We start from the raw sequence: 26,834 nt of genomic DNA, 5'->3' as shown, positions 1-26,834 counted from the left end.
GATGTGGAACTAAACACCACCACTATCATCATTATAACCATCACAACTGTTATTATTATTATTATTATTATTATTATCATTATCATAACTGTCTCCTCCACCATCCTCATCTCCTCCAGCACGTACCATCTGCATCAACACTACTCTCACCACCACATCCTCATAACAATCATTATCATCACCACCACCACCACTTCTAGTGATTATCCCTACACTTGGCAATACATTAATCTGGAGCTAACATAATTTGATAAAATAACGAAGTGTCTCTGCAGCTCTTCCACTACAATCGCCGCCCTTATCACTTACCTGCCTTCCTCCCACCTGCTGCCTGGAACTTTGAACTCCTGAAAACTATTGCAGGTTTCAGTTGGGTCTTCAGAGACCCAAATAGTCTTTTTCCTGTTGATCTCCCAGAGTGAATTCCTTCATTAATCTCTCTTTGTTATTTTACTTTCCAATGCATTTTGTGGAGAGAGAGAGAGAGGTGCTTGTTTCTGCTACACTCTTATGGACACACACACGTGTACTCCTAATGAGATCTCATTCATCCCTTTCTGATGTGTTTCACTGAAAATCAAGTGGGTGGTATGTTTTGTACACTCATTGTCTAACTTTGTACATCCACTCTCTATCCATCTGTGTCTGTACTACTCTGGTCTTCCACCACTAACACAATGGTCACCATTGAGGTAAACCTACCTATATCTGGACATTACATTCTCCCTGTTCGCTCCAAGTTGAATATTCCACAAACACCAGATGTTCACCAGCATGAAGAGTCACACAGCTGTAATGCTTATGACATCAATGGTGAGTGTCTCAGCAACACTTGTTTTTTTTAAAATTAATTTTTCTCTCTCTCTCACTAACGAGGGTTCCTGCATAAAATATTAAGCTTCATTTCTTCCCCACAACAAACCAATTTTTTTACATTTTAATTGTTTTTAATCTTTTTTTTTTTTATTTAGTCATTCCTTTTTCTCAATGTTTGGTTTCCATATAAATTTTCATATTTGTATTTATAAGGTGTATACCAACCATATTTACTCTACCTTTTCTCAACACCTGAGCTATCATTGTGATGTGCCTACTCATTGCCATTCCTGATTGTTACTGGCCTAGCCATTGCTCCCATCAGTTTTGAAAGCCTTACCAAATGTGTCATTGTGTCACCTGTGATTACAATCACAAAAAAACATGTTAATGTTTGATGAAAAAGCATGAATACCACATCTGCCATTGATATCAATGGAAGATGTAACATTGATACTGTGTGTGTGTGTGTGTGCGTGTGTGTGCGTGTGTGTGTGTGTGTGTGTGTGTGTGTGTGTGTGTGTGTGTGTGTGTGTGTGCATTCTATGCATTCATGTGTGAATTGTGCTGTGTGTATCATGCTCTGTGTGTGTGTGTGATTGAATGTTATGTACATTAGTTCCATGTAATGTCATGTGCTTTAGATATGTGTATTATTTCTGTCTCCTGGTTGACTGTTTACAAGAGACCAAAATAATGACAGAGCTTCTATATAACTAATTCACAGTCTGCCAATACAGCAGTTTCAATTTTATTCTCCAGAACATTCTTTACAAGTTGATTAGGCTTAACCTTGTGGCAGTGGATTATATATGCTTATGTATATAAATGAAATCTACATGTATTCAGTGCTATTTCTCCCACATTATACTACCAAATGCATACATTCTTTCTCTTCCCTTCTTTATTGTGGTAGATAAAAGGATATTGTTAACTGAATGTTGATTCCCAACTTAACCTTCCTATTTTTGCACCACTCTATGGTTGTTAAGTGTGTTTATTTTCAGTGACTAAATTGCATTGTTGTTTTATATTCTAATATTAGAATACATATCCCTATGAACATAAACTATGCTCTATATATGGATACATATATACAGTATATATTTATTGTATTTGTATGATAAAGAAAGGCCCTTGCTAAATTGTTGAACTTATCAAGGGGTTTTCTCGTATGACTTTTCCTGGTTCAGAAGAAAGGTAAGGCTAATTACATCTGAGAAAGAGAATGAAAAAACTCAGAGAGTCGGAGTTTTGTTCCATTTATATGTTTGATGAATGGATGGCCATTGACTCCTTCATGTCCTCTTGTATTTTGACCTGTTAGAGTGGCCATTCACCCTCCAAACATCCAAGTAAGCCTAGAGTAGTATTGCCAGTTTAACTGGTGATAGCCTTGACCATGAAACCAGTACTACTGGTTTATATATATTACCAGTAGTTAATCATTTCTGATCTTTTATCTTCTATATGCACTATATATCATCATCATCGTTTAATGTCCACCTTTCATGCTGGCTTGACAGGAGCCAGCTAGGTAGAAGACTACACCAGGCTTCTGTGTCTGTTTTCCATGGTTTTTACAACATGGTTTTAACAAATCATATATATGTATATATATGTGTGTGTGTGTATATATATGTATATATATATATATATATATATATGAAGCACCCAGTACTCTTTGTAAGTGGGACAAAGTACTGAAGGATGATCTCAGGATGCTGAACCTTTCAGATGAGATGACAAAGAGCCGAGATGCCTGGCGCCTTGCTGTACTCAAGATCTGTACTCCTCGCCAGAAATGTTAAGGCCACTCCCCTTGGCAAAGAGGATTGACCTGCAAGAGTCCTGTGCTGGTGCCATGTAAAAAGCATTCCTGCCATTGCCATATAAATGTACTTGTGTGGTGCCACATAAAGACACCCAGCACACTCTGTAAAGTGGTTGGCATTAGGAAGGGCATCCAACTGTAGAAACCATGCCAAATCAGACTGGAGCCTGATGCGGTTATTCAGCTTGCCAGCTCAGGTCAAACCATCCAACCCATACCAGTATGGACAATGGATGTTAAATGATGATAATGATGTATGATATAGGATGGATTTCTTTCAATTTGTCTACCAAATCTACTTACAAGGCTCTGGTCACAACAAGGCTATAGTAGAAGACACTCACCCAAGGTGCCACACAGTAGAACTGAATCTGAAACCATATGGTTGGCAAGCAAATTTCTTATCGTATATCACACCTGTGCCAACACACACACACATTATATTGGGTCATCCCATAAATAATGCATTTTTAAAAATATTTCTTTATTTTTCAAAATTAAGATAAACAAAGTTCTTTTTTAATCTAAAATTTACTCTCCTTCATTTTCTACAATGCTCTTCCATCTATCTGGTAAACTTGCAAGGCCCTCTTTCCAAATTTACTTCTCTGTGACGAAAAATACTCTTCTAGTACTGTTCTGACTTCATCTACAGAATTCATATTTTTTCCATCTAAGTGATTTTGAAAACTGCAGAATAAATGATAATCAGATGGGGCAAATATGGTGGGTTGGAGCATCATTTCCCATTCAAACTGCTTCAGCCTTTGGAATGTCATCCTTGCTCTATGTGGCTGAGCATTATCCTGATGGAAGAACACCTTTTGTTTTGAAACCAAAGATGGCTGTTTTTCTTCTAGCATAGGTGTCGATGAATGGTTGAATGACCAAATCCAAGCTTCTTTGTTAGTTCCTCAACAGTTGATGGGATTTTGTTTGCAGCACATCCTCATCAAGCTCTACAGATCTTCCAGGAGGAGGCTCATCTTCTATGCTGTAGTTTCCAGTTAGGAATTTCTTGAACCACCATTGACACTGACTTATGCTTAATGTTCAATCCCTATATACTGCATTAATATTCCTCACACTTTTCGTTGCATTGTTGCTTTTATTGAACTCATAAAGCAAAATATGCTGAATATGGTCTTTTGTCACTTCCATTATAGCTTTGAAAAAACAACTGTTAAAATCGAACTGCACTTTTCAAAACTTGCACTAAGGATAAAGACATGGTAAAATTATTACCTGCTTTTACAGCAAGTTGATGCAGGTAGTTTATCCTGTCCTTCACCAACTTTTAGTTCATGCAATTAAAAAGATCGCATTATTTATGGGATGACCCAGTATATTACATAAAATAATGTCTCTCCTTATAAACATTACTACAAATACTTGGTGTTTCTTCTCATAAACATAAGTCTGTGTGTGTATGTGTTGTATTTGTGAGTAAGTGTATGTATGTGTCTTAATATTTATGATTCAAATGTTTGTGTCTGCAACTCTTATTAAGTACATGTATGTCTTATAAGGTGTGTGTGTGTGTGTTAGTATCTGCATGTTAACACATGCATCAGTGAATCAGTTAGGCTGTATACATATCCAGGAATAATATGCATGATGGTGGTAAGAGATGATTCAGTTGACATGTTGTGTATATGTAAATATTAAAAAGCCGTTTGATATCTAGAGAGAAAAACACAGACATCAGAGATATTGATGAATAGAAAGTGACATGATGGATAGCAGAATTGGTAGAGTGTCAAGGAAGACATCTTGCAGTATTTAGATAAAGTTATGTGTTATAAGTTCAGATCCAAGTGAGGTCAATCAAATAAGTATCAAGGTCCAACCCATGCTAGCATGGAAAGCAGATGCTAAACGATGATGATGATGATAATGATGCTGCTGCTATAATTGTTTAACTCCAGATCAACTTTGACCAGGCATATGATAAAAGGCAGGTGGTTATTGTTTAACCCCAAATCAAAAGTACTTAAGCTACAACCTTGCTGTCTTTCTCAAGCATTGCTTATCTCAGACTGTGTTATCCAATACATCTCTCCTGATTTTTGATGGCATAGGTTGTAATTTGTAGGAGATTTGGTTGCTATTTCTAACAAGTTGTGTAATCTTTTAGGTGTTACCTCATGGGCACAAATAAATACCAGTACAATATTGCTATTGATTAAATTCATTATATCCTTCCTCAAAAATGTTGTGGCCTTGTAGTAATGTCAGAAACTCGTTACCATTATTATAGTTATGGCAGTAATCACATTCCTTTACTGACTGACTCCAAATCCTGCTATAGGTGATGTTTATCTTTCATCCGTTTTGGGGTTGATGAATTAACAATTTTTAAAAAATGGACTAAATTACTACACTCCACCTGCCATGTGATAATATTAGAAATAATTATTACCATTATTGAGTGACAGAGCAGCACATGTCATCAAAGTGATGCTGGGATACAAATATACATAGCCTAATACATCCATTATGATTACCCATCTGATAAGGGTACATCAGGCCCATGCATCACAACACATGGCTATGATGCTTTCCCACTACTCCTGCTCAAAATATCACCAGGCACTAAGGGATATGGTCAAATGGTTAAGGTCAAGCAACTGACAAGCAAAACTGTGGTATTGAGCAAAATATTCGCTGTAGCCCATCTCTTATAACTAAGACAATACATTTACAAGGGGGTACTAAAATGTTCCTGGCCTTGGGTAAAAGAAAATAGATGAGGATCAGTTTATTATGATGTTGTTGAACATATTCCCCTCTCAGATTCACACACTTTTTGTAGCAATCCTTCAGTTTGTCTAACCCCTGTAGAACAACTTAGAAATTTGGGCCTCCAACCTGGCCTTTTGCAATACCCTTAAACCCAGGAACTTTCCAGCACCCCCTTGTACATGTTAACACCTCTAATCAGTTAAAATAAGAAACCATGAGAGCCACTGCCTGGTATTGCTGCTTATTATTATCAATTATTATTATTATTATTATTATTATTATTATTATTATTATTATTATTATTATTATTATTATTATTATTATTATTATTATTATTATTATTATTATTATTATTATTATTATTATTATTATTATTATTATTATTATTAGTATTAGTATTAGTATTAGTATTAGTATTATTATTATTATTATTATTATTATTATTATTATTATTACTGTTAGCAGCAGCAATGTTACATTGATGAAAAACTGAGTCTTTTCATTTGATTATATTATATTCCAGGAATAACAGCTAATTTTGTTAATGTCTTTTCCTTTAATTGTGCTTAGGCCTAATAGTGTTAAAAATAGTGTCATTTATTGAACATTGAAGGATACAAAACAAGCATACAAGCACTGCTGTATAAAGAGCAAGTATGATCAATACAGCAGTATGAGTGTATACATACAAATCTAACGTATATATGTGTAGATGATTTAATTAATCACAATACTCGACTGATAGTTGTTGAAGTCAAGGAGGGAGTCTTCTGTGGTGTCATTGAACTTGCTAAAAATGACAACCAGATCTCCCTTGGATTACACCCTACTGGCTCATGAAAGAGAGATATGTTTCATGTAATGCAAACTGAGATCAGCAATTTTTTGAGAAAAAGAGGGTCTGGTCATTGCTTGAACATCTTTAATCATTGATATACTTAATCTGGGGCTAAAAAATAACCACTTGACTTTGGTCATTGATCTGCTCATCCGGTTAACTTGAGGCTATACAACAAGAACTGCAGGACATATGACTTGTCAATCTACTGATTCTGCCATTTATCAACTGTCGCTTTCTGTCTGTTTCTATCTCTCTCTTTCTCTTGCTCTCTCTCTCTCACACACTCACAATATATAGGGTTGAGTGCACTAACAAGAGAAGGTACTCAATACATAGTGTTAGAATTTATTCATTCAAATTTGAGGATTCACTCTGTTGCTACCCTGGGTACCTTATATGTGTAATCCTTCAAGAAATGATACTCCCTACTCTACATTAACATGGTTCCTTTCTTTTTTTTTTTGTTTCTTTTATTGTTTTTAAATTCACTTTACATGGCAGATACTGTCCTCTTATATATGAAAAATGTACAGTGTCTTATGAAATTCTCATGACTTCTATACTGTACTATATTGTTTCAGATTGTAAATATCCTATTCAGGTATAATACAGAAAAAACCCCCAAAGAACATGATTGCGTAATTTCCACAATGTTGTTACATAAAGTGCAGTTTTACAGCATAGACTGTGCTAAAGTTCAAAGGTCATTTTCAAATTTAGTTTTTGGTTTGTTTTATGTGTGGGAACACTTTGTGTATTTTACATAGCAAATACAATAAATCTGACTAAATACTTTTTGCATACATTGTAACACTAATTTTGTTTCTGGAATTTCCTTGCCCATGATTATCGATGTACATTATACACAGGTATATATTATACATGAATAGATATTAAATGTCTAATTGAGTTGTTTCCATGCATTGTAATACTGAAGAAAGGTCAGTGTATATTATAAATGAGATTTTTTTTTTTTTGGAATTGTGTTTTCAATGAAGAAGGCTGAACATTGAACACAAGTGTATTTTATACATGAATGTCCAAAAATAAGAAGAGATGTTGTTGAGAAGTCGTAGTTTTTTTGGACTATTAACTTCTTCCTCAGAGATAATTATTTTAAACATTTACATCTACCCTGTTTCAGTTGGTTTAATCTCTAATCATCATAAATTATCATATTCCTGGAGATTTTGGAACCAAAATCATTTCATTTCTAAACTGAGGATGATAATGTTTTATTCATTAGGCCACTGACATGTGTACTATGCATCAGTTGAGCCCTATGAATAAGATACCCTAATGATGATCAAAAATAACTCATCCTCCTAACACTTCCACTCATATTCACCATCACTTGCGTTCCCCTTCCATCTATCTCCCACTCTCTTTCCGCACTCTTGCAAGCTTACTTGCATTCATTCTGTTCCTTATGAATCACTCATCTCTCACATCTCCTACAACATATTTTACTAACATCCCCTCCATCTACCATGTTCACTTGCTACATTCCCTTCCCCACTATCTCCCACTTTCCTTTTGTACTATTGTCCAGTCTTCTCCTTCTCTCACTACCCACCTTCTCTCTCTTCCCGACTTGTACGATAAGACATTTGTTTCTCTCCCTCTATCATAACTCAACCTCTCATCACCTGGCACAAAGCCACCCCTTTAATACAGCTATCCTCTCACTTGAGGGTCATGATTTTCAAGTTATTTGGTGCCTTACTGGTGCTGATGTCGCATTAAAAGCAGTCAATACACTCTGTAAAGCAGTTGGTCTTAAGAAGGGCATCCAGCTGTAGAAATCATGCCAAAGCAGACAGTGGAGCTTGGTGTTGTCTTCTGGATCACCAGCTTCTGTCAAACCATCCAACCCATGCCAGTATGGAAAACAGATGTTAAATGATGGCGATGATGATATATATACATATATATCAGCATCATCATCATCTATTTTCCATACTGACAGAGGCTGGACAGTTCATTAGGAGCTGGTAAGCTAGAGAACTGCACTAAGCTCCAATGTCTTCTTTGGCATGGTTTCTGTGGTTGGATGCTCTTCCTAATGTCAATAATATATAAAATGTTTCATCTTTCAGGATAAGACTGATAATTCAAAAAATTATGATCTTATGTTATAGTTACTTGCATACTAGAATCTCTGTCTTTCTACCTTATGTAAAGGAATATTGTTCTATTTTCCACCGTCAGGTAACCGAATGTTCTCCTTCCAAGATGTCGATGTGGATTTCTACCTGCCTCAGATGTTGAATATGTACATACACATGCATGATGTAGCAGAAGCAATTCATCCATACCTTGTGCAACGGTAAGCTGTGGTGGTGGTAGTAGCAGCTATTACTGGATTTGTAATAGTCTGTGGTGTTAATGATTACTTGATGGTTGTAGTGGTAGTAGCAATTGTTACTGAATGGCTGTGGTTGTGGTGGTAGCAGCAGTTGTCACTGGACTGTAGCGGCTGTTGTAGTCTGAGGTGATAGCAGTTGACTACGGCCATTTGGATTGAATTTAGTACATGACTAGTGCTTGCTTCATTAACCCCAAAGAATTAATGGTAAAGTTTATGTTAGTAGGATTTGATCTCTGTCTTTCTTTTACTTGTTTCAGTCATTAGACTGCTGCCATGCTGGGGCACTGCCTTGAATTTTTAGTTGAATGAATCAATCCCAATACTTTTTTCCTTAAAGCTGGGTATGTATTCTGTTAGCCTCTTTTACCAAACTGTTAAGTTATGGGGATGTAAACACAGCAACAACCGGTTGTCAAGTGGTAGAGGGGGGACAAACACAGACACAAAGGCATACACTCTCACACACACAACACGGTCTTCTTTCAGTTTCCACCTACCAAATCCACTCATATGGTTTTGGTCAGCTCGAGGCTATAGTTGAAGACACTTGCCCGTGGTGCCACACAGTGGGACTGAACTGGATTCATGTGGTTGGGAAGCAAACTTCTTACCGCACAATCACAGGAGAAGAAAGTAAATATGAGACTTTATATTTATTTTTTTTTAGTTCAACTACATAATCACCCCCATCCATACACTTTTGTCCCTTTAATGACAAAAGGATATTTCTTTGACAGAATTCTGTCTTAATGTACACATTCATGCATAAACACACACATTATCTGCTTGTGCTACAAATACACATGCATAATACTAATACATGCATGTACATACACACTACTGACATATACCTGCACATATACTAACATGTAACCACTGTGTGCACATATGTAAGATTAACATAAACTGGCACATACACACAGACGGATACATAGTGAATAATGGCCACATGCATAATAAACATACATGAGCACACATGCTCTAACATGCTAACATGCTCTGATATGCACACATGCTATAATATGTACTAAAATGACCACACATAGTGAAATGCATGCACACACTTACATTATAACATGCATACATTCATCAATGCTTTACTAACATGTATATTCACATTAATATACATGTGCTGACACATACATTTACTAAAACATGCATGTATGTTATATACTACATGTTCATATGCAAGTATGTGCATATGAACATGCACACACACACACACACACACACACATACACACACACACACACAATGAAGTTCTCTTAGTTTCTGTTGGAAGACACTTCTCCAAGGCGCCAGGCACTGGGACTGAACCTGAAACTATGTGGTTGGGAAGCAAACTTCTTAACCCCTCCATGCACATTATCTCACCCTTAACTGGTTATAGAATGTCATTGTCCAGTGTGTCCTCTCCTGATTCAAAATGGTAGTGTGTGATTTGAGGAAAATTTAGTTATTACTTCTTGCATTGTATGAAGTAATGTGCAAAGGTTCTCCTTTGTAGGCTCAAAATAAACTTGGATACTGTGGCTTTGCCCCAGATCAACCCTTATCAAACAGGACTATGATGAAAGGTATTACAATCATGACCATCCCATCTTTTTATATCTCAGGAACTACAATGTCCAATATATTCTTTATTTAACCCCTTAGCGTCCAAATTAATATGTCAAAAGTAATCCTTATTTATTTACATTTTTAAAAATGAATCCGGTATTATCTTGTAGCTTCAAGATTTGAAAGATGTAATTGTTTATTTTTAGAATGACATTGCAGGGTAGGTGTGAGATACTAGTTCTGGCCAGTTTGAGCATAAAATGAGTAGAATATCTGTGCCGGATATAGCCGGTTTAAACAGTAAAGGGTTAAAATAGTACAGTTACATATATAGACATATTTACTTAAGCTCCTTTATAATAAATAAGAACATTAAAAACAATTTAAACTAATAAAAACATCAATCCCAAAATTAAAAGCTGTGTCCTATTCTTGTAAGAGATAATTCAAAATTCATAATTACTAAAAGATAATCTTTTGTTTGCTTTGTTTTTTATTTGATTGTTTTTCATTATTATCTTTGTTATTATTCTTATTACACCTGTTTTGTGTTTCTCATCTAAATGATGTATGTGAGGCAAGAAGTTGTGGGTTTGTATTAAATTTGCTGATGTGAGGGTTGGGTAAATCTCTTAATTGGAGTCTTAATTAGCACTTATTAGATGAACAGGTAGAGAGTACTCTGCTGTATATTTAAAACTGCTATGTTATAATCACTATCCGTAAGAACAAGAGTGAGGTTAGAGGTGTTTTGTTGTTTGTTAGGTTTAAAAGCATCTTATTATAATTCTGCTTGTTACTCCATAAATCAGCATCTGCATTACACCCTATTGGAAAGTTATAAAAAATTGATATTATTACTCATAAGGTGGTGAGCTGGCAAAGTCATTAGCATGTCAAACAAAATACTTAGTGACATTTCTTCTGCCTTTATGTTCTGAGTTCAAATTCCACCAAGGTCAACTTATCCTTTTAGGGTTGATAAAATAAGTACCAGTTGAACATTGGGGTTGATATACTCTGCTTGTCTCCTCCCACCAAATTTTAGGCCTTCTGCCTATAGTAGAAAGTATTGTCATTATTATTACTTGTGGAAATACTGCTCTCTTTGTATATAGCCAACTGTACATTTCTTTACAGCCTATTGCACATTTGTGTATGCCCTACTGCACATTTATGCACATTATGTATATTTATGTATAGCATATTTTTGTGTGTATAGAATATCATGTGAGGTATATTCAAATAATACCTGACTTCATTTTTTCCTGCCAAAACTAATGCCATGTGGTTAAAATCCTTTGGGTTGGTAGGTGATATCACCCTTCCTGCGCATGTGTAAAAATTTTCATACTGGTAGGTTGTGTCAGTTTCTGACTATTACACCCAGAGTACAGATATGTAGTATGCGTTCCATGGATTTTCATTTTCACACAAGATGGCAATGTATCAAGCAGCGACCATAAACCCATGTCTCATCACCAGTGAAGATGGTCTTCATGAAGTCTGGATTGTGGTTTGCACAGCCCAGCATGTCCTGAGTAATTTCCGTGCGGAGTTGCTTACGTTACTCTGCCAGCACCTTGAGGTCAAATTTTGCTGACACTCTGTATGTACATTAAAATGGAAAGCACTGATCCTGTGCTTATTCCCACTTTATGAGCAGTTTCTTGGATTGTTACATGATGGTCTTTCATGACTATTTGCCAAACCTTCTCAATCAGCTCCTCATTTTGGCTTGTGGATGGCCTGCTTGAGTGTGCCTTGCTCCCCACTGAAGTGCAGCCGTGTTTGAAGCAGTTGTACCACTCTTTGATCTAGGTTTTTCCCTTGACATCATTGCCAAAGGCTTGCTGAATCTTCTAGATGGTTTGAGCTTGAGTATCACCAACCTTTTGGCAAAACTTGATGTAATGTCTCTGTTTGATGCATTTGATGAAAACGAAAATCTCACGTGCATGCACGACACTACTTTAGGCATAACAGCAAGGAACTGACGTGGCCCACTGGCATGAAAATCTCCACTCATCCACAGGAAGGGTGGCATCACTTCCCATCCAAAGGATTTCACCCATGCAATATTAGTTTTTGTGGGTAAAAATAAAGTCAGATACTTTTTGAATGCACTTTGTGGCATATTTGTGTACAGCCTATTGTACATGGGTATAGTTATTCTATATCTGTGTATAGCCTATTGCACTCTGAGCATAGCTTATTGCACTCTGTGTAGCCTATTGTGTGTCTATTGTACATCTGTGCATTACCTTTTGTACAACAGTCCTTAGCCTTTAGTTTATTTTAAGTATTCATGCCTCTTGTTTAGCTCTGGTTGAGCAGAAACTGATGATCAAAGGCTTGTGATAACACTGTTTTTAATTTCTTTTACAAATGTGGTGTATTTAACATATCCTTTTTTTTAAGACAAGAATGTGTGATTTGAGACAAATTTGGCTTCTATTACTAGCATGTCGAAAGACCATGTAGAAGTTTTCTTCTTTGGCTTAATTCTTTGCATTGATATCCAGTGAAACTAAAGAGACAGTCTGAGTGCAAGGCACTTGAGATGAAATTAAATATAATAGGAATATATATGTTATTGTGCCCTGTGATGAAATCTATTGTTTTGGAAGGAGCCCTTCATTATTTTGTCAGTGAAATGTTAAATCTATTTTATGTCACAACATATACATGCCAGAGGCCATGACAGACCCTCCATGAGGTCTCTTAGCTTGCAAGAAATAGCAGCTAAATCTCATTTGAATTAGACCCAATCTTCACAAATGCAAGGAAGACATAGTGTAGTTCTAGACAGGATGGTCAAAGCTGGAATGCCTTTCACAATATGCCAGTTCAGTCAAAGCTGATGAGAGGTTAACCATCATCAGTAGCAGCAACATACACTTCTATGGCATCATTTCTTATTCAATACCTCTAGCTATGAGCCATTAGTAGTCTACCAATTCCGGTGACTACACCCAACTGAGAAGGTGACTTAACATCAGTGACTTTCAGTGATATGGGTTGATATATGTGAGGGAAATGGCTGTGTGTGTGTGTGTGTGTGTGTGTGGCTAATGATTTCTAATATAAGTTCAAGGCCAGAAATTTTGAGCAGGAGATATAGTCAACTATATCAACCAACAGGAGTTGATTGATGCTTATTATTTATATCATCCCTGGAGAGTTGATGGGAAAAGTTGATCTTGGTGATTTGAACTTAGAGTATAAAGGGATGTAGCTAAATACTACAAGGTATTTCGTATGTTACTGATTCACTCAATCCTCTACTCTGTATGTGCAAAAGATATGAATGCTGGCCTAATTGGAAAAGTTGCATTGGTTATTTTTTTTTATTAGGTGGGATTGCAGACTTTCTGGCTTCTGACATGACAACAAAAGATTAAAATTCTAAATTACAGTCCGCTTTAACTGAATAAAATTTAAATAGTTATATGTAGTAGTGATAGAGCTGATACAATGATGCCAACAGCTGTGTCCTGTGAAAGGCTTTAGTCATTGACCACAGTGTTCATCCTGATTATAGTTTAATGAAGAAGCCATTACCAGTAGTTGAGGATTGTGTGTGTGACAGCAATTTCATGTATAATATATGTGTGTGTGAGTGTGTATCTTCTTCCTTTTATGTTTGGTATTCCATGCTGGTATAGGTTGGATGGGTTATTTCAGTCCAAGCGAGATGATAGATGTTGTTAGTGCTGTCTTGGATAGGTCAAATTCTATGTTGCACTTGTTTATTATTTTATTATTAGCAACGTTTCTTTGGCTAGATGCCCTTTCTGTTGCCAGTCATTTTCTCGAATATACTAGGCGCATTTTATATCATGATAACAACACTAGAGAAATTGATGAGAGTAAATAGTCCTGTCTGCCCCATGTGTCCATTTGTTTTATTCACTGGTACCAGGGAAGTTATCTCACCTTAATGACAGTCTTCTATTACTTATGGTGTCTCCATTCATTCCTTTCTTTTTCTAAATTGCTGGGTGGGAGGAGAGGCAGAGTAAAAAGCTGGTGGAAGACTGTGTAATAGTAGAGAACAAGAGAAGTAGGAGCAAGATTGTGTGTGTGTGTGTGTGCGTATGTTTGTGTGTGTGTGTTACATGAATTTTATTGGTAAGGTGATTGAATGAAAGCACTATGGCCAAGAGCATGCTAAAAGAGAATAGAGAGAAGCAGAGATAGGGACTACAGGGTGATAGTATATCATGTGACTATATTTATATTTATATATATATATATATATATATATATATATATATATATATAATCACTCTCTCACTCACTTTACTCTTTCCTTACCATAATGGAAGAGGGATAATGAGAGAGAGAGAGAGAGAGAGGGCTGGATATCAATGAGTAATAATGGAGGGAGAAATGGATAGCAATAAGTGATGGTAAGAGAGTGATGGATCTCAGTGAAAGATAGGATGAAATAATGAAAAGAGAGAGGATAGTGGTGGTGAATGCTTGTGTGTGTGTGTGTGTGTGTGTGTGTGTGTGTAAGGTGGTTGGTGGTAGGATGAATTAATATGAAAACATCAGGTAGGAGAGACCCAAAGTATTTTACATGCCAACATTCAATACCCCCTCCTCACCACCATCATCATCACATTGATGCTTTTAAAAGTTGGGTGTCTCATCTCCAGCACAATGTTCCACCACTTGTAGTTTTTTTGTCATCTGCTTCCATAAGGTTCTGCCCACTTGGGATGTGGTGTCCCCCCCCCCCCCCCCAGTATTTGTCATTATAGAAAATGAACACTAACATTATGAATTAAATGTATGACTGGAAAACACTATCCTGAGATACTTGTTGCATGGAAACTAAAATGGACACTAACATGATGTAGTAAACCAATAAATTTCAATTAATATTATAACCATAGTAATGAGAACAATTAGTTTCTAAATGATAAAGTCTAGTTTGAAAAAAGTAAGGAGGGAGACAACCCTGAAATTTTAAATATTGAATGCAGTGGGGAGTGAGTGTGACTATTATTAGTATGGTAATAACTCTATACATACTGTTAGTGTCTTACATTAGAAAGGGCTAACAGCAGTCCAAAGAGTTCCCTGTGAGAATAGGTATATGCAGTTACAATGAAACTGCTGTCAACAGCTAAAGACAATGAAAGACTTTAGCCTGTTGAACCAACGAAGGTTTATAGTTAGTATAGTTGTTGTTACCCTCACTCAGTACCACTACTAGTAAGTGTACTCTCCAAACCATTACTATATTAAACACAAGAAGCTATTGCCCACTGCTTCCAGCAGCTGGTGAGGCTTGAAATTATTTACTGAGTGCTACTTAAACACTTGAAAATTAAATGTTCTCTTTATGTTTCATGTGAAACATATACTCTCATTTTTAACTGCTATCATTGCTATTAATGATGGTGAATGTGTGGGTGGACAGCCTAGAGAACTAAGGTGTTGGGAAATAGAACCTCACAGAGGTTAAAAAATGTAACCAATATTGAACTTTCTTCTCAAGAGATGGCGTGACAACATTGTGATACTTGGTTGCATTTTTATCATATAATATGGGTTAAAGATCACTTCAGTTATGATGTTCATATAGTGAAATAAGCAAAATTAATAATAATACTAATTGACCTAGTTTAAAAGATGCCGATCAGTAACCCAGTGGTCTAGATAATCACTTTTATTGGTCAACATGTAGTGTTCAAGTGTGGACTATGACTGTCTATCATAGAAATGATAAAGCAAAACTAAGTGGGGAAATTTTTTGTTGGCAAGGTAGTTAAAGTCTGTGCTTCAATGAGATTGTCTAATAAAACCAAAACGTATATGGAGTTGTCTCCCACAATGTTTGAGTTCATATTAGTCATAAACTAATCACAAAGGGGTGCTGAAAAGTTCCTGGCTTTAAGAATATCACAAAAGGCCTGGTTGGATGCCCAACCTTCTGAGTTCTTTTACAGGGTTTAGAAAAAATGACGGACCACTGCAATAAGTGTATGAATCTGAGAAGGGAATATGTTGAATAAAATCATCATTAACTGATCCTCTTGTATTTTGTTTTACCCAAAGCCAGGAACTTTTCAGCACCCCCTCACATTAGCTATCAAATCTACATAAGTATTTATAATTGGAGTTATGAATACTTGTTGCATTAAAACATAAAAATATATAAACATTATCTCAGATATTCAGTGGATAGGGTCTTAGGGTCTGAATTACAGTTTTTACTGGTTGCTTCTGCTAATATTTGAACTTAAAACGTGGAAGAAGAGAACATTTCTCCTAAGTTGCTATTTGAAAAACTCTGTGATATTTTATCATTAGCCTGGTGCTGAAGGTTAGTAGGTGCAACCATTTCAATCTCTCTCTCTCTCTCTCTCTCTCTCTCTCCCTCTCCCTCTCTCTCTCCCTCTCCCTCTCTCTCTCTCTCTCAGGCTGTAACATTGAGATAACAGAGTCTGTCAGAATACTCTTAGTTTTTTGATTAGTGGGGAAAAGTATTATAAATGGGATTTAGCTAAGTCAGGAAAGGAATGGGTTTTGGCTTTGAGCTTTTAGAGTGAGTGTAATTATGTTAATCATTTAGAGCAGTGGTTCCCACCTTTTTGTGATCGCGTACCATGAAGAAAACTAGAAGTTCATCCCTCAGTTCAAAGAAACGCCTCGTTGCATTAACCTTAGGAGAGCCAGCGAATCTTTGTGTGGTAGAGGAGACAGATGTCATCAGAGCCGAAATCTTCACAGGGCAGCTTGAACAGCCGAGTATTCAGAGCTGAAGTTTTGATGAAATTCACGATTCTGATAACTCGGTTCAAGCATGATAAAAACTTCGGAGGGTGCACCTGAGCACAAAAGGGAAATCTGTGTATGACACAATGGACAGCTGTGGCATTTGGTGACACAGCTTTCACATGGGCTTGAAAACCTGTCTTTCAACCGAAGATAAATGGAGCCCCATCTGTCATGCATCCGACCAACTTTTCCCAGTCCAGTTCATTCTGCTGGAAGAAATTGTCCGAAATGTTGAAAATATCCTTTCCTTTTGTTGTGCTGAACAGCTCCTGGCTCAGCAGTAGCTCAGTCTTCACAGCATTATTCTATGTGAAGCGGACGTAGGTAAGTAGTTGACAACAGTTGGTGACGTCCATCGATTCAAGTTGAATAGCAAACCCATACTTTGAGCTCTCACTCCCTCAATCACTTGGTTGGCAATATTGACCGACATCTCAATATGGTGCTGTATAGTGTTGTTAGAGATGGAAACCCTCTCCAACTTTACCACCGCCTCCTCTCCAATTATGTGCCTGACCAATATCTTTGCCACTGGAATGACAAGAGACTCTGCAATGGTATGGGACTTCATGTTTTTGGCCATCAAGAGAGCAACTTCAAAGGATGCTCTCACAATTCCTGCCCTCTTCCAGTAGATCTGGCCAGTCTTGTCTATGTGCTGCCACTTTATGTTCTCACCAAATCACTGGAAGTAACTCAGTCCTTCTTGTCCTTGTGATTCATCTCAAGATGACGTTTGAGCAGGCTGGGTTTCATGGCCACATTGGAATGGGACTTCATACAGACCACACACTGTGGAAGAGCTTCTCCTCCCTGCTCGATTGCAATGAAGCCATACTTTGTGTATGCAGGGTCGTAGTTTTACTTCAGCATGTTATCAAATCCTGTAGAAAAGTAAAAAAAAATTAATCAAGAAATAAAGAAATATAAAAATTTAAAAAATACAAAATAATATTAATACTAATAATAATAATACACACAATAATAAGAAAATTATGGGTATGAAAGTAGCAAATCGTTGCCAGATTACCTTGTGTAAGGCAGTAAACATTTTTGTGAAGAAAATATTAACTTGTAATGGCATGCCTGCCTCGCTAGCCCCCAGTCAACCTCTACCCAGCCCAGAGAGAACAAAGACATGCACCAGAAACCAAACAAACAACTGTCATTTATTAATGAGCACACGGTGCATTTTATACGCGTGTGCCCCTCAAGGTCACTCATAGCATCATACCATACTCAGGGTTACATGCATTGGTTGGATGGTGCTGATCACTGTACAGAGAGCGAATAAAAGGTTAATCAATGGTGTGCCTGTAATCGAAAAGTACTGATTACTGGTTGATCGATTTGGAAAGCATTAATCACATGCTGGCCGAATATTGGAAACAGGACAAACTAAAAATTATATATTACCCTGAAAGTGCTCGTGTACCACAGGTTGGGAACCACTGAGTTAGAGGAACAAAGGCTGATGTAGTAACTGTTGAAAAGAAAGGAGGCCCAGCTTAGTAGTGGGATAGCGATTGGAGTGTACTGGTAGTAACTTACTGTATGATTACAAAATGTGACATCGATATGTACATTTACTTCCCCTCACAGACATATGTGCACTGTCTCCCTCTCTCACCCCCTCTCTCTCTCACACAACACAGGTAAAGAGTAAGAGTGCTTGTATACCTGTATAGTAAATTGTTTCAGATGGATGTAAGGTGGTGAAGGTGACAGCAATGTGTTGTTATGACCATACTTGTGTAATGTGAACTGTTCAACTCTGTCGTAAGTTAAAATAGTAATGCTTTTATTGATTGTAAGCTGTGCTCTATATTAAGATGTGCAAGGGTTTGTGTGTCAATCTGTGGGTGTAACTTCATGGAATATTTATGCTATTGGATTATTATTGATGGTAGTCTGCTTCGATAGGAAGAAGGTAGCTGACCTAGTATGACATAAAGTGTATCACTTAAGCTATGTGGTCACTTGATGTAGTAATAATAGCAACCATATCTCCCTCAAATTAGACCCAGTCATCTTAAGTAAAGATTGCTCATGCAGATAATGTTGTTCTAAGTACTTCTAAGAAAACAAGATGACTGCTGAAATGCCTGTGATCATAGATCTGCTTGATCAGGGCCAACCTGGAGCTAAATAAGCTAAATAATAGTTACAAGCGCATAACTAACTGTTTTTTTTGTTGTTTTTTTGTTTCATCTCGGGGCATTAAATATTGAGGAGGATGATGATGTTAGTCCTAAGTGTGCAGACCTATCACAGATGTTCCAGTTGTGATCATCTCATCATTTTAGGAGTATTCAAAGTTTCCATGGCTGTGTGGTAAGAAGTTTGCTTCCCAATCACATGGTCTGAAGTGTGGCACCTGGGGCAAGTGTCTTCTTCTGTAACCTCCGGCCAACTAAAGCCTTGTGAGTGGATTTGGTAGGTGGAAACTGAAAGAAGCCTATCATATGTGTATGTGTGTGTGTGTTTGTCCCCCACCACCACTTGACAACTGGTTGTTGGTATGTTTGTGTCTCCATAACTTAGTAGTTCAGTCATAGAGATTAAGTACCAGACTTTAAAAATAAGTACTGGGGCCGATTTGTTTGACTAAAATTCTTCAAGTCTACCCCAGCATGGCTGCAGTCTAATGACTGAAACAAGTAAAAGAATGAAAGAATACTATTTCCCTTTTTTTTTTTCTTCCAGATGTAGTAAATATTTATCTGTTCCTTTTTTTTTTTTTAATGGTAAGGTATGCTTTGAAGGAGACTTAACTGCTGTTTCTAGTTGGTCAACTCTGCAGAGACTTCTTAATTGGTTATAATCTCTGGTATAGGTCACAGATATTCCCTACTGCTGTGAATTGTGACAGGACACTACTCAATATTTTGCTTGATACGCTGCTGGGAGTATCATTTAGGAACACAGAAACACAATGGTTAATGTAAAAGCTGTCTTTGGTGTAGTAGTCTTGCTTTCCAAGATGTTTTTCCCTGAAATTCAAATATGGAAATTGTATGAGGATTACACAGCAATTATCTAATATTCAACTAGTTTACTACTTGAGGTCTGGCCATGTTCTTCTAGGCTAATTAATGTACCACTCAAAGTGTGCCTGTATTATATTGATCAGATTCTGTTGTCATGCCACTAGGCCATTTAATTTAGTCCTCAATATCTCACACATATTTCTATATCCTCCAGATAACTGATATTCAACTCTTTCACCATATTTTGTCTTGTTATTCTTTTGTAGATGTCGATCCAGTGTGGAGTTTTCCATCCGTGCTGCCTGGTTATTAGGAGCCTATTCTGCTGATGTCCTCAAACCTACATGGAAAAATTCCCAAGGTGTCAAATTAAAGAACATGATACTTAATGAAGAACTACGGTAAGTAGGTCTACCTCCTTGTTACCCCAAATTTGCCATCTTATATGTCTATGAATTCAAACTCTACTTTGAGCAGGCTTTGATTATATTTCATGTATGTCATACAGTATATCCCTTGAGTCAGCTTGTCCGTTCTGTTTATTTATTCAGTTGTTTAATATATTGTTGTGTGAGAGTGTGTGTGTGTGAAAGCAAGGATTAACTAAATAATTACTTTTTTGTTTTATATGTCCCAGTTGGTGACAAGCTGCTTGAAAAAGGATTGTGGTAATTCAGCATATATGTATTACTTGAAATACACTCTTCATATTGTTTGTAACAGAGATGCTCATTTCAAAAACTGTTATTTTAGGCAAAGCAGACAAATAATTCTCAGTAAAGGGTTTCATTATAAGCAACGTTTATAGTTTATCTATTATGGGCTTTGCTATAAAGATTGTTTTTGCTCCTTCCATCACATGAATATCTCACATAACATCTATCCAAAAAGAAGCAGAGTCCTTCAAGCTACAGTAAAGTCACCATCAACGTCTGACGTTTGGTTTTGTTGACAAACATTGTGAATCTTTAGTCTCTGGCAATTTGGATTCTTTGAACTGAAATGGGCTATCAGTATGATGGTAATATAGCAGTGAGGAGTTATATAGTGAAACATTTACAGATTTATGAGAATGGTAGACTATTTACCAGTATTATTTTGGAATTTGTTTCAGTTGATGACACTCTCTACTTTCTTTGGAAATGGACTTTGTATGTTGACAAAACAAGTAATCATTAGTTTTATTGCTTAGCCCTAGACAAGCCCTTATCCCACAATCTATAATCAAAGTCATTCTACTCATGCTATCCTTTCTCCTTGTTCAGACAATGTATCTAGTACTACATTATATATATCCTTACCTTTTGTGGGAGATGTGGCTACTATTTCTTATTTCTTTATTGCCCACAAGGGGCTAAACATAGAGGGGACAAACAAGGACAGACAAAGGGATTAAGTCGATTACAACGACCCCAGTGCGTAACTGGTACTTATTTAATCGACCCCGAAAGGATGAAAGGGTAAGTCGACCTCGGCAGAATTTGAACTTAGGACGTAGCGGCAGACAAAATACTGCAAAGCATTTCGCCCGGAGTGCTAACGTTTCTACTATTTCTGGCAGGCTTTTTTGTTGGGTCACATAGCTTCTTTGATGGCTAATGAGTTTCCCTTATACTTCCAACAAGTTGAGCATCCATGTACAGGCCATCTTGTCAGCTTGTTAGGATCTCTGATCAGCTCATGAAGTTCCCTCTTTGGTTTGTATTGTTATTGTTTGTAGTAGTCACAGTAACTCTCTGCCATCTATGTTCAACTTTGAAAACTTTTAAATTACCAATCAATCCAGGGTAATACATTGGTAAAATTGTTAGATGAAATGCTCATGATATTCACTCTGAATTCAGATTTTGCCTCGGGATTCAATTCTTACCATTACCCAAGGCTTACCACCTTATCATGGACCACAATTATGAAAGCTGTAATAAGTGATGGAGGATTGTGGCCATCAACTTACTCACATAAGCTCTTCCACACTCTCTGATGCATCGGCTATTGATAACTTTCCTCCACTGTTCTCAATTCTGGGTTGTCTTTTTTGCTTCTCTCCAGTTGGATTCTTGCTTTTTCAGTACTGCCTCAGTATCCCAACTCCAGCTATTTTTAGAGCACCCTTTCTTCTGCCTCCTTTTTGGATTCCATTTCAGGACCTGATGTGTCATATATTTTCTCAAGGAAAGGTCTTCCTCTCTCTTGTCGTGTTGGTTTTGAATTGTTATTGATGCTTCTGCAACTTTATTTTTTTTTTTTGAGGTAGCAATGGTGGTCCTATGTAAACCTACTTTTACCTCTAGAGAGAGGTGCTCCATGTTAGTTAGGCCTTTATCCTTTGACATGTTCAGCAAGAGAGGCCCTAACAGTAGCTTGCACCCTGCTGCCATAACTTTCAGGGTCATTACAGTACACAAGCCACCACACAAGAGCTGGACTTGGGATGGGGCTGTTTACTGCTGCAGTTGAATCATGATGAATAATTGTAATAGTATTATGTGTTGGCAGGACACCAGACTAAATGTCTTACAATATATCATTTTGAATCTTTACTTCAATTTCTGAATTCAAATCCTGCAGGCATTGAGTTTTTGCTTTTTAGACTCTAAAATCAATAAGTAAACTATGTCCTAGCTCTACTATACAGGTCATTGTTATTATAAAACCAATGTAGAGCAGCGGAAGGCAGATACAGTAAAGTGCAGGACAAAGCCTATGCTGAGCAGTGCATGGTAGATATAGTAGGGTGCAAGACAAAGCCAGTGCAGAGAGGTGCATGGCAGATATGATAGTGCAATACAAAGAGCCTGATGGTTCCTAGTTAGTTACGCCCCTCTTGTTCTTCAAACCCTTCCAGTATTGACTTTGCCTTTCATCCTGTCTAGAGTCAAAATAAATACTAGAGTCAATTTTCTTGGCTCAGGTTCACAATCATGAGGTAGTGAGTTCAATTCTCAGGCTGGGCTGTGTGTTGTGTTCTTGGGCAAGACACTTTATTTACTCCAGTTCACTCAGCTGTAGAAATGAGTTGCGATGTCCCTGGTACCAAGCTGTATTGGCCTTTGCCTTTCCTTTGGATAACATCAGTGGTGTGGAGAGGGGAGGTGAGGCTGGTATGCATGGGTGACTGCTGATTTTCCATAAACAACATTGCCTGGACATGTGCCTCGGAGGGGAACTTTCTAGGTGCAATCTCATGGTCCTTCATGACTGAAGGGGGTCTTTACCCTTTACATCCCTTTCCTAAAATTGTGGCTTAATGTCTATTAAAAATCATCATCATCATCATTTATTATTATTATTATTATTATTATTAGAAGCAGTAGCAAAACCTGAAATATCTTTGATCACAGCCCCACTCAGTTGAAACTGATAAGCTAAATAACAAGAACAAGAGCAGTAATTTTACTTACTCTTTGCTTCTCTCTGTCTCTTCTTCTCGCTTCTCTCTTATAATCTCTCTTCCTCTCTCATTCCAGCCCATTACGCCAGAAGAGTCCATCAACCCTACCAAGCCCTACTCAACAACAGCACCAGACACCATGTCCACCCACATCTCCAAATTCCGTCAAAAAGACTCACCATCGTTCACGATCAGATGCTACAGGTTTGTATTGCTCTCCTATGTTTGTATGTGTGAGATGTTAATTAGTGTTGGCTGTTAATTAGCTTGAAGCGCTTCAGAATGCCAGGTGACCTATAATATTTTTATGAAGAAGTAGATGATGTTGGTCATGATGGTGATGGTAACCTTCTCAGTAAAACGAGGATGCTGTGGATGATGATGAGTGAAGGGCTTCTTGCATTGTCATTGTGTATCTCTTTTCAGCATTTCATGCAATTTGCGTGGCATTATAGAACGGTATGCATACAGTTGCATCATGCACGTGCACACTCACACACATATTGACCATCACAAGCTAAGATTCAACTGACCTCATTTTCGGGAAGTCTTCATGACCTACAAAGGTCATGAATGTTTTTCCTGTCCTTTCATTAAATGATAATGAGAATATCTCACATAGTTACTTTGACATTGTGATGTATACATAGAACAGACATTATTCAAGCTTATATTTGTCCACACTTCACCCCATTTTACAACCTGACACCAAACAGGGCCTGATATGTCATAACTGTGCACACTATACCCTACACCTAAAACACTACTCTTGCACAACCATACACATAATGGGCCTAACATGCCATGAGTGTTAATACTAAGACCCATACAAGAGAACACTAAACTGTGTTGAACAAACCATGATTGTTTGCACTAGAACCCAAGAAGCCTGTCCTAACTTTCATACTATACATCAGACAATCTAAATGTGCTAGAACACATCTTGATTGTCACTGTATTTTTTTTTTATTATAAAAACAGGCTTTATAAACCAGATACACTATCCACTGACTGTTATACTGTAACCTGCATAACTAAAATTTGAACTTAAAACATGGAACAATTGATATTTCTGATATACTAAGATCCAGTCTCTACTAGAACATTTTATATATATATATATGGCATATTGTGTTTATGGATTGATCAAGAAACAACAGCTTGCATTTATCATCTCAACTAACCAGATCATAATAATGTAGACTGTTTTCATTTAATCAAGATTCTTGTTTTGCAAAAAGAAAAAAAATGTTTGAAAGATGTACATCTTAATCTGCGTGTGTCTATACAATGGCTGATCAATAAGTATCTGGACTGTTGCTATAGTAACGAAGCTAAAGCACACAGAGTGAAGCCACTTGGCAAAGATTGACCTTGAACTCTGCTGTGCATGCACACTAAGTTTTAACGTTCTAGCTCACTTCAGCTGTTTACAGCAGTGCTTGGAAGGAACGTATGTAGTGTGTGATCGTCGCATTGACCATAATAGAGAAAGTTGTCATGGCGATATCTGCTCAGAGGCTTATGCAAAGTTATAGAAAGTGTATGGAAAGGAATGTATGAGTCGCACACAAGTGTACAAGTGGTTCAGATGTTTCTAAGATGGCCAAGAGAATGTCAATATTGATGAATGTCTGGGAGACCTGCAACCAGTAGAACTGAGAAAATCATCACATCACAGACGTGTGTGCAGCTGTGAGAGGAAATCATCAAATCACCATCTGTGAGTTATCAGAGGATGTGCAGATTAGTTCAGTTTAGTCCATTATCACTGAAGATTTGGGTATGAAACGCGTGTCTGCCAAGTTTGTGCCCAAACTGCTTTCAGCTGACCAAAACACACTCAGGTTTCAGTTGCACAAGATCTTGATTGTGTTGGGAATGATGAAAACTTTCTGGGAACTTTGTATAGGCCTCTGAGCAGATATTGCCAAACTTTTGGCAAAATTTGATGCAGATTTTCTGCTCAACTTCCTCTGTCATGGTCAATGCGATGATCACACGCTACACACCTTCCTTCCAATCACTGCTGTAAACAGCAGAAGTGAGCTAGAACATTAAAACTTAGTGCACATGCACAGTAGAGTTTAAGGTCAATCTGTGCCAAACGGCTTTACTCTGTGTGCTTTAGGATTGTTACTATGGCAACAGTCTGGATACTTATTGATCAGACCACATATATCTATCTGTTTGTTTCCACAATAGTTGCCTATCATTGTATTTCATTGACTCATTATGCATTTGTTTATCACTTTCAAATCTCTTGTCATTTGCATGTCCTTTCTAAAGTAGGAAATATTGTTGTTGGCCATTGAATATTGTTCATGGAATATTCCAGATTATTATTTGAAACAACTGAATTATGTAGTCCTTCAATAGAGATTAAAAACTGTAAATTTTATGAATATTTTACCCTTGAACATCTATTGCTGTACATTTATTTATATAGATGGGTACAGGCATAGTTGGGTGTTTAAAAATTTTGCTTTGCAACTACATGCTTTAAGGTTCAATGCACTATCTTGAGTAAGTATCTTCTAACTTGGCCTTGGGTTGACTAAAATTTTGTGAGTTAAATTTGATAGATAGAAACTGTGTTGAAGCCTGTCAAAGGACTGTTTCTGAACTGGGGTGGTAAACTTAATGTGTCACCCTGTTGAACATTACCACATGTGGTCCGTGATTTCCTTTTATGAAGTCCACTCTGTTGCAAGCAACATTGAAGTTAGGTCTTCAATTTGAAGCTAACTACTTCTTACTAGTCATGGAGGTCCTGAAAAAGATAATGGGCGCCACTCTTCTTTCTCTGACTAAGCCTTTAAATATCATCATTCTTGTCATCATCATCCTCATCTCCCTCTTCTTCTTCATCATTTTTATGTCCACTCTCTATACTGGCATGGTTTTGACAGGTTGTTATTGTCTAAGTCATTTCATATTTGGATATACTGCCCTCCTAGTTATCTTGGAGGACTACATTTTTTTTTTTTTTTGTACATACCATTTTTGGCATGGTTTCTTTGCCAGGATGCTTTTCCTAACAATTTTACAGAGTATACTGGATGCATTTTGTAATGACACCAGCATTAGTAAGGTTTCTGGTGCTATACAGGCTAAAGAATCCTCATAGATATGTGTTTGTGTGTGTGTGGAAAAGAGAGAGAGAGAGAGAGATGAGGATATAATACTGTGTATAGAATTGGCATGGTCATCGTGATTGGTTCTGATTGATTTTGGGTTGCTGCGAATTTCTATGTCTAAAATGTCTTGATAACTCATTTAAACAAAGCATTATATATCTCTCTTTCCTTTCCTGAGCGTCCAATAATACTATCCATATCACGTCCTCACTTTGTTGTTTTTTTGTTATTGTTTTTTTGAACTATATATATATATATATATATATATATATATATATATATATAAATATTTTTCATTATTTTCTTCTTATATTCTATATTTTATAATGATTTTTATTCACAAAGGTA

General features: G+C 36.9%; 1 protein-coding gene across 4 annotated transcripts in view; it reads left to right on the top strand.

The window, feature by feature from the left end:
• The window catches only part of LOC106875522 (phosphatidylinositol 4-kinase beta), a 130,211-nt gene that overhangs the window by 64,322 nt on the left and 39,055 nt on the right, over positions 1 to 26,834 (top strand). For all 4 annotated transcript variants that reach the window (XM_014923714.3, XM_014923712.3, XM_089350924.1 and 1 more), the window contains exons 3-5: positions 8,448 to 8,565; positions 20,222 to 20,356; positions 23,423 to 23,550. In XM_014923714.3, coding sequence (XP_014779200.1) covers positions 8,448 to 8,565; positions 20,222 to 20,356; positions 23,423 to 23,550 — 381 coding nt within the window. The remainder of the gene's footprint in view (positions 1 to 8,447; positions 8,566 to 20,221; positions 20,357 to 23,422; positions 23,551 to 26,834) is intronic.

This window comes from Octopus bimaculoides, chromosome 4 (genome assembly GCF_046866305.1).
Source record: "Octopus bimaculoides isolate indiv1 chromosome 4, ASM4686630v1, whole genome shotgun sequence".
Taxonomy (NCBI): Eukaryota; Metazoa; Mollusca; class Cephalopoda; order Octopoda; family Octopodidae; genus Octopus; species Octopus bimaculoides.
This window is presented reverse-complemented; position numbering and strand designations above follow the sequence as displayed.